The sequence below is a fragment of the Echinops telfairi genome, unplaced genomic scaffold (assembly GCF_000313985.2).
Source record: "Echinops telfairi isolate 266 unplaced genomic scaffold, ASM31398v2 ScPeMD7_2565;HRSCAF=3150, whole genome shotgun sequence".
Taxonomy (NCBI): domain Eukaryota; kingdom Metazoa; phylum Chordata; class Mammalia; order Afrosoricida; family Tenrecidae; genus Echinops; species Echinops telfairi.
In genome coordinates, this window is record NW_022106463.1 from 1,688,294 (window position 1) to 1,696,811 (window position 8,518).

The 8,518-nt window shown below is 45.7% G+C and overlaps 1 protein-coding gene across 1 annotated transcript in view; it reads right to left on the minus strand.

Moving 5' to 3' along the window:
• MICU2 (mitochondrial calcium uptake 2) overlaps nucleotides 1–8,116 on the minus strand; it is a 95,670-nt gene extending 87,554 nt beyond the window's left edge. The window contains exon 1 of the mRNA XM_004714823.2: nucleotides 7,907–8,116. Within this exon, the coding sequence (XP_004714880.1) occupies nucleotides 7,907–8,116 (210 nt within the window). The remainder of the gene's footprint in view (nucleotides 1–7,906) is intronic.
• Between the last annotated feature and the right edge of the window lie 402 nt (nucleotides 8,117–8,518).

Below are 8,518 nucleotides of genomic sequence, written 5' to 3' on the forward strand. Positions count from 1 at the left end.
GCATAAAACTATAAAATCCATAGCCACAACAGCATGAATGCATATATATCACCTCCTAGAACAAATGTTCTGTAGGATAAGAGCAAATAGTAATAAGGGTTTTGTTTGTGTTTCGTGACGTTGGGTTCAGCTGAACAAGGAAGAGCTGCAAATGGAAAGATTAAGATCCATTTCTGCATTTTTCTTGCAGTTTGGTTTCTTTCACCCCCTTGCTTCCCCCAAGTCCTAGGTTTACAGTAGCAATGTGTAAGTACTGTTCTTTATGAGCCAAGGAAGGGAAATGACAGCCTCTTCTATTCATGCAGGACAAATAGCGATGCCACAAGCACAAATTACATCTAATTATAGAATGTACCTCTGTCATCTTTCTTTTCAGAACCTTGCTATTTACACACTTTGAATCTGGACTTCCATTTGGGTTTATTAACATCAAAGCTTTGTCACCGCTTATCTGTTTCTACAAGACGTTTTTACCGGAGGCAATCGAGTATGAAGACGTCTTTGCATTCTTGCTTTACTGTGGCAAGGCCGCTTTAGTGTTCACTTGGCTTACAGTGTTTCATGGTTATTAAGCGTCTGTATGTTACTGTAAAGCTTATTGTCCTTGGCAGACCAATTTTAAATGCACTATCATTATATTCAATGCGCTGCACTTGACATTAGTGGTGTATGCCAATCAGTTCTAGTTTTATCAGTTGTTTTTTTTCTCCCCACAAAAGTCTACAGTATTCTTTATATGAAGCAGGAGAAAATACTGTTTATTCCAAGAAATACTTAGGCTTTTAAGCAACTGGATATTATAAAAGGTGTAATTGGCCTACTTCCCCCTTTGAACTTGCTACGAAATTTAAAATCCAACATGCAACTCATGTCGGGCATAAAACACTGGCATGCATGCAAATTTCCTGAGAGCATACTTTAGAGGGGGCTTCAGATGTTTTTGGAAAAATGGGACTACGATAGCATTTTTCCACAAAATGTTTGAAGCTCCCCAAATCATGGCTCTATCGTATAGTGTCTCATTTCCCTCATTTAAAAATTATGCTCCAGCTTGCAAGACCATTTTTCTAAACAAAAAATTCCCTGCTACTGAGTCAATGCCGAGTCAGAGTGGGCCTCGAAAGCAGGATGGAATTGCCCTTGTGAGCTTCTGAGACAGTAACTATTTCTGGGAGTACAAAGCTCCACCTTTTTCTTCAGGAGCTGCTGGTGGCTTTGAACTGCTGACCTTGCAAATCACAGCCCAACTCGTTAACCACTACGCTATTATGCTCCAACTTGCAGGAGCATTTTTTTAAGCCACCTTAAATGCGTATAGCATCAAGGTCCATATAAGGCACACTGAAGTACAGGCTGAGAGGAAGAACAGTACAGCAGTCAGTGAGGAAACCGATCCACAAAGTCCCCTCCCCTTCCCCATATCTGCCTGACATCTCAGAGTACGATTTCCATTTCTTTGGCAAATGATCTTTCTGTGCTACCTAGGCAAAAAGCTCTCTTCTGATAAATCAGTGACTCAGGATTAACTGCACCTGCTGGCTTCCTCCTTCCCAGGGCTGAAGGGGATGAGTTTGATGTGTCCACGGCCAGACTTTGAAGAGACGGCTACATAAATAAAGGGGAATTAAATAACAAAATAAGTTTGGATGGTTATGGGCTAAAAGCCTTTGAATAAAATAGGAATCCAGAGTCCAGACAGATAGAGATGAATGCCCGACTGACTGACTCAAGGAGGATAAGGAGCTATGACGCCTGAGTATCTCCTCACAAAATACTGATAAATGTTAATTTTGATAATGGCAACACATGGCGACAACAGTTTAATCAAAGGGTAACCAGTGCGCCTCCTAATGTGATGCACCGAAAGAAGACAGCATCACTTCTGTGGTACTATTTTTGACAGAAATGCACACGGCCATGATGAAACACAGCCAAACCTAAATTTAGGGACATGCTATAAAGTACTATAATCAGTGACGGGTGCAAATGCTTTAACACTGCACAGCAGGCATTAAGGAAATACAGATGGTTTGAAGGTTACAGAAAAACACATTAATTTTCAACAGAATTTAGTCATTTACAACATAGCTCTACCTATTTATTTATTTAGCTACTCATTCATTCACCCACTTAGTCATTCAACTGTTATAAATGGAGTAGCAACTATGAACCAAGCCCTGTGCTAAGCACTGTTAGTAAAATGATAAATAAAAGCCAAAGGAATAAATAGCTCCATGAGAGTATCTGAGTCAAACAGAAGGAGATCAAAGACTTTTAATCCAGTCTCGCAACGTACTTAGGAAGACCCCCTGGACGCTCCTCACTGACTGTCAAAGTGTGTTAGTTTCTCCATTGTGGCTCGACTGCAGTGACAAAGCATCTTCACCTGACAACTTGTAGCTACTTTCAACCTTTTCCTTCCTGTCTTGAGCTCCAAAGACATTTCTGATCTGAGGGAAATACGTCTCCATTCATGGTTTTAAAGTCAGTCATTTTCTTTTTGGTGAAAGTTTACACGGTAAGTTACATCCTCTCTCAACAATTACTACACAAATGGTTCAGACACACTGGTTCCAGTCTCACAGTGTGCCAACATTCTTAGGCTCCTCTTCTCAGTGCTTTGCACTTCCAGTGCTCTGGGTTTCCTGAGCCGCATCCTTTCCAGTTTGCTTTACAGTAACCGTGTGGTTGCATACAGATGACTTTTAAAAAGTACAAAAAGTACATAGTACTTACTATTAATCAATTTATGAGGGGGTACCCCCCCAAAAAAACCCGTAATTTTTTCCAAAGTTATGTATTTAAATTTTTTTTACAAAACAATCCTATCACCTTCAAAGTACTCTCCATTACACTTAATGTATTTGTCAAATCTGCGATTCCATTCTTGGAAACCTTTTTCAAACTCATTTGACAGCACCTTCCTTGTTTTTCTCTGTCATCCAATCTGTCCTTTCATGTCCCTCTTCATTGGCGGAAACAAAAAGAAGTTCCATGGGGTGAGGTCAGGTGAGTAAGGTACGTGGGGCAAGAGAAGCATGATTTTTTTTGGCTAAACTGGTGCACTGAGATGGCTGTGTGAGCAGGTGAATTGCCACGGTGGCAAAACCAGTCTCCCATCTGCCACAACTAGGTCTTTTCTGTCGCATGCTGTTATGCTGTTTTCTAGAACCTTAACAGTCTGACCTGGTGGAACAAAATCCAAATGCACTATGAGTCAACCTTTCCGCCCTTTTGGAAAGTTGATGGACATCCAGAATGAGGTTTGTCATCAATCGACATTTCACCCCTTTTGAAACGAGATAACCACTCGTACACTTGCGTTTTCCCCATAGCACTGTCCTTGTATGCTGTGTTCAACATCACAAGAGTTTTGGCGGCATTTTTCCTGAGCAGAAAACAAAATTTCACAGCCACAGGGTGTTCTCTTAAATCAGCCATCACAAAAAATGAGGTTCAAGTGAAACTGCTTTCATGAAAAAAATCTAGTGACTAGAGAGAATCTTTCCAGGCGATGCCACTGAGTGCACTAACCAGAGTTGCTGCTTGATGTTGGGAAACATGCGTACTACAAAAGCTCTGCCCAGTAGAGTTGCTGTCCGTTTTGGGGGGGTATCCCCTGGTATTTTATGTCAATCAGTTATTTAGCTACAAGGTGCTCTCAAAGGTTGGTTTTGACTGAAGGTCTGAAGATTACTTCAGGACCATGGTCTTGGCAAGCCCCAGTCTCAGTCTAGTAAGTCTAGACTTTTTACCAATCTGACTGCAATTCCACGTTCCTCTCTCCTTCTGTAAGGTCCTGGTCAGAATGCTTGGTAGAGGGCACCATCTACTTCTGGCTTCTGAGTAAATGACCAAGTGTCTTCGCCATTCAGGTTTTTTTGGTGTGTGAAGTACTTTTATGTTTATGATGCCCCTTCTCCTAAGGCTGTAGTGGGAACATTTTCTCTGCTAGAGACCATTTGAATATTTATAACATCATGTAAATATGGTCATCCTGGCCATTTCATTAACTCACCCCTAATGTGATGGCTGGCACTGCTTCTCTTTGCTGAGGCATGTGATGTTATCTGGTAATGATGACTTTGCGGGCCTTACATGGTCTGCAGGCTGGACCTGTCCTACCGACTCCTAAGATTTTAGTCCCACAAAAATATATCCTGGAGTTAATGAAATACTACATAAATACAGGGTTGCTGTGATATACTAGCCTAAATAAATTGACTATAATAAAGATTCATTTAGCTATTTGGAATTTTGACAAATTATTTTTAATCCTTGGTAGATAATTGCTATGGATCAGAATATAAGCCCTCATTTCTGAGCTTACAGGCCAACAATATTGTTAGACTAGATATGTTCATTAGTGCAAATGCTAATCAATGGCCCAAATAAAAATATGATGGAAAATTCAAGACGAAGGAAATAAAGTAGGCTTGATGGTTCAGGTCTGATCTTCATGGACAGTTAGTATGGTCCGCAGGAGGGTGACAAGGAAGGAAGGTGACAGAGTGGATGGTGCTCCGTAGTTACTCAGCAGGAACTGAGAACAGCAGACCCAGAAATGAAAGACACAGACAACCACACTGCTCTGGAAACAGAAAGCACACCATAGCTGAAACCGGCTTTTTATTTTTAGTGGTGAAATGAGAGGTAATACTGGAAAAGAGTAACACAGTGTTACTCCGATTTCATAATACAATTGGTGTGTGTGGGGGGATGCTTTTCAAAGGGAAATTGACCAAATATTTTTTAAAATGTGAAATTATTTTATGTAACCTAGTCTATAGCGTCACCATGAGTTGGGAGTGACTCAATAGCAGGGAGGGTTTTTGTTTTTGACGCTACCATACTGTAACAATGGGTTCTGTGTTTTTCTTGATGGCCACTAACTCCAACAACATGGTGAAGTCAGGCAGCCTGGTGGCAATGAGGAGAATCCTCATTACTACACGGGTATAATGCTTTTAAAAGCTCATGAGTCATGCCAGGAATTTAAAACACAGCCTGGGGTGGGGGTAGGGAGAATAATGAGAGAAGGAAAATAATTTTATCATTAGACTGTGGGAGATGAGAGCTGATCTAAACGGGTCAAGCTGCCTGACTCAACCCTTTCTCACATTCCAGCATGCCTCCCGGAGTCTATTTTTTGGGGAAGCCAGGCCCTGGGAGGTAGCTCGGTAGCTCCTTAGTTGAATCACCACTGAGTTAGTCTTATAATCAGTCTCACTGCATTTATAATCTCCCACTAATTGGCTATTTACAGAATTACTTAAGCAATTACTTTCTTAATAACCTCAACCTTCACGAGCAACCATTAACTGCGTCCGTGTTCCCAGAGTCGAGCATACTGGATACCTGCATTTGTTAAGATACCATTAGTTTTAAGTAATTGATATGGACTCCATGTGGGAATGGTAGTAGAACTTTATATGCAAGATTCTGGGACACGTTACGGAAATCAAATGAGGCACAAGAGAAGGAATAGGGACAACTCTAGGGCAAGTTGCACTGATGTTCACTTAGTACGCCATTTCACTCTATTTACAACCACCTTCTGGGATGATGGTAGAGGGTACAGACAGTCACTATATTATTTATTACAAGTTGTTTCCTCTAGGAATAGTGATTCTCTGACAAGATCAGAGCCCCACTGAACAGCAAACTCTGTCTGAGGATGAAACTGTGTACTCTGACCAGGCATTTTACATCTGCTAACTGGTACAATAAAGTGTTTCTGGCTAGAGCTGAGCCGAAAAGTAAAGAGCCCAGTTTAGAAGGCATTTATTTCTGTCAGGCAGAGGGCATGGCTGCAAACCTTTGTAACTAGAGCTAAGGGTAGACCAACAGTGATGAGATGCCACCACTGCACTGGTTAATATACTACTGACGTTCAAAGTTTAAAACTTGATTTTTAAAATCAAATGGTATCTTTGTTTGGTCAAGAATCTCTGTCCAAAACTTTCCTCCTAGTAGACAATGTAGTAGACCTCTGAGGACAGCCCCTAAACTATCCTGCTCCTCACCTGTCTCAAGAGATGCTGGAAGCTGGGTGGCTTTTAATTGGCTTTTCTGGTCATGACCTTGCAACTCCCCCAAATGCTTGGGTGGGATTATGTAAATGAGGTGCTAGTCGGTCAGTCCACCAAGGGGGTCTAACAGCTTGCTAACAATGCAAATAAAATGCACTGATGGTGGGGGGGGGGGGAGTGGGACCTTAACAAACAGGTGAATGGGGCAAGGGGGGTGTATTGATCAGTTTTGCCATCCTGGTAGGCTTAACATAAGCCATCCCAGTGGCAAAAAGCGGGGACCTGATCACCACCAAGAAGAAGAGCAGGAATGAAACACGACCTCTGGACCCAGGGTTTCTGCACTGGAAACCTAGACCCAGAAGTCAGAGAGCCAGAGATGGCAAGAAGCCGTGGTGGAGAAATGGTGGCAGCACCCACAAGTGTATGTAGGGCTCTGTCAAGGCACTGGAGGAAAAGAACATCTTAGTTGGGGGGGGGGGTGACGGAAGGGGGCGTGCAGCCAAGGGCAAGGGAGCTTTGCAAGTGACCGACTCCTCTAAAACCAGGGCTGATCTTCTGCAGCCCTCAGTGTCTGACACGCAGATGCAAGTGGGGGCAGGTGCCATCAGTTATGGGTTGGTATGGTGAGCACACGGAAGCCAGTTTCTGAGGACTGTGAGGTGGAAGGTGTGTCTGTCTGAATAGTGGCAGGTCAGAGTGTGACTAGAGAGGGCTCTGGATAGCAAAGGTTACAGAGTCTGCTGGGCATTGGGCTATTAACCTTAAGGTTAACAGTTCCAACCCAGCCAGCTGCTCAGTGGGAGAAGGATGAGGCTTTCTGCTCCCACACAGATGTACCACCTTGGAAACCCAATGTGGGCAGGTCTACTCTGTCCTAGAGGGTGGCTAGGAGTCACAACAGACTCAATGGTAGTGGAAAGGCAAAGTTTCTAAGTGTGCATTTTGCCCCAGACAGAATCAGGCATCCATGCTTTCTGAAGAATCCAACCTTTCTCAAGAAGCAACAATTTTTGCTTAGAACTCATAGTCAGGAACATTTTCCTGATAAGCTCTCAAAACAACAGCAAAACCAAAGCAAGCTCACTGCCATCGAGTGGATTCGGACTCATAGCGACCCCACAGGACAGAGTAGAACTACCCTTGCGTGTTCCCGGGGCTGTGACTCTTTACAAGCTGGGCTGCATTGCCATCCTGAAGGTCAGCTGTTCCAAATCACCAGCTGTTCCTTGGGGGAAAACTAGGCTGTCCTCCTGCAAACAGCTACAGCTTCACAGGAGCAGTTCTACCCTGTCCTAGTAAGGTTTTTATGAGTCGGCAGTGATGGCAGTAGAGTTTGGTTTGTGTTTTATAACTGTAGTACTGTAGCAGATAGCCTCAATTTTCTCCAGTGGAGCACCTGGTGGTTTCGAACTGCTGATCTTGCAATCATCAAGCCAACTTGTAACCCACTACGACACCAGGCCTCAACATTGCCAATAGGTTTGCTTTTATGGCTGTCACTTAAGCGGGAGGGAGTGCTTTAAAAATGTCCCCATGCTATACCAAGCACCAGTGGTAAAACGTCGGGTTCTAAAGATAAGGGCGCTCCGCGGCTCCCTGGGTGGGCAGCTGGACTGGCACCCGCTGACCCCACCCCATCCCACCCGCCGTTGCCTTGGCGGCGGACAATCAGCAAAGATGCTCAACCCGGACACGCCCATCCTTTTCTCCGTGGGATTTTTGTCGTGGGGGTGTTGTCGGTCCAGCTCCCGGCATCCCCTGCGACGCAGGGGCGAGGCAGGAGCACGTCTCACCTGCGCGGGGACCCTGCCCCCTGGGCGCCCGAGGAGGGAGGAGCTTGCCTTGGGGCTGGGGCAGGGCCTGTCCCTTACCTGCGCTAAGACGGCGAGACCGCCCTCGGACGCCGCCAACTTTACGCGGCCCTGGTACCAGGCCGCTCCTGCCCCTGTCAGCGCCACTCCGGCCACGGCCGCCGCCCAGGATGCGGGGCCCGGCCAGGCCCGCCGGCTGGCTGCGAGCGCACGCCGCAGGCGCTCGCCCCAGGTCGCGAGCAGTACCCCGCGGGCGGCCGCGGTCGCCATCTTTGCGGAAGTGTGGACTCCAAGCGGCTGGCGACGTCACGCCTCCTCCCGCGGGCCCGCGCGCTGCTCGTGCCCGCCGCTGTCGCGGGAATCACGTCTGCTACTCTCGCGAGACTCTCGCCCGCCTCTGCTGGAGCCTCCCTGGGGTTGGCGCCCGTGCCTTTGTTTGCGGGGTGTGATGGCATCTGTTGGGACCGCACGAGGCAGTCTCTGAACTCAGGGCCCGTCGCCCGCCAAAGCGCGAGTGGGGACAAGTCCAAAAGCACATCTCAAGTAAAACCAATCTGCTGTTGGTAGGTGCCATCTGCCTGGTTACTAATCCCAGTGCTCCCATGCCCCAGTAACTAGTGGTTTTGAACTGCCTACCATGAGGGCTGCCCAACGCTTCTCTACTACACCACC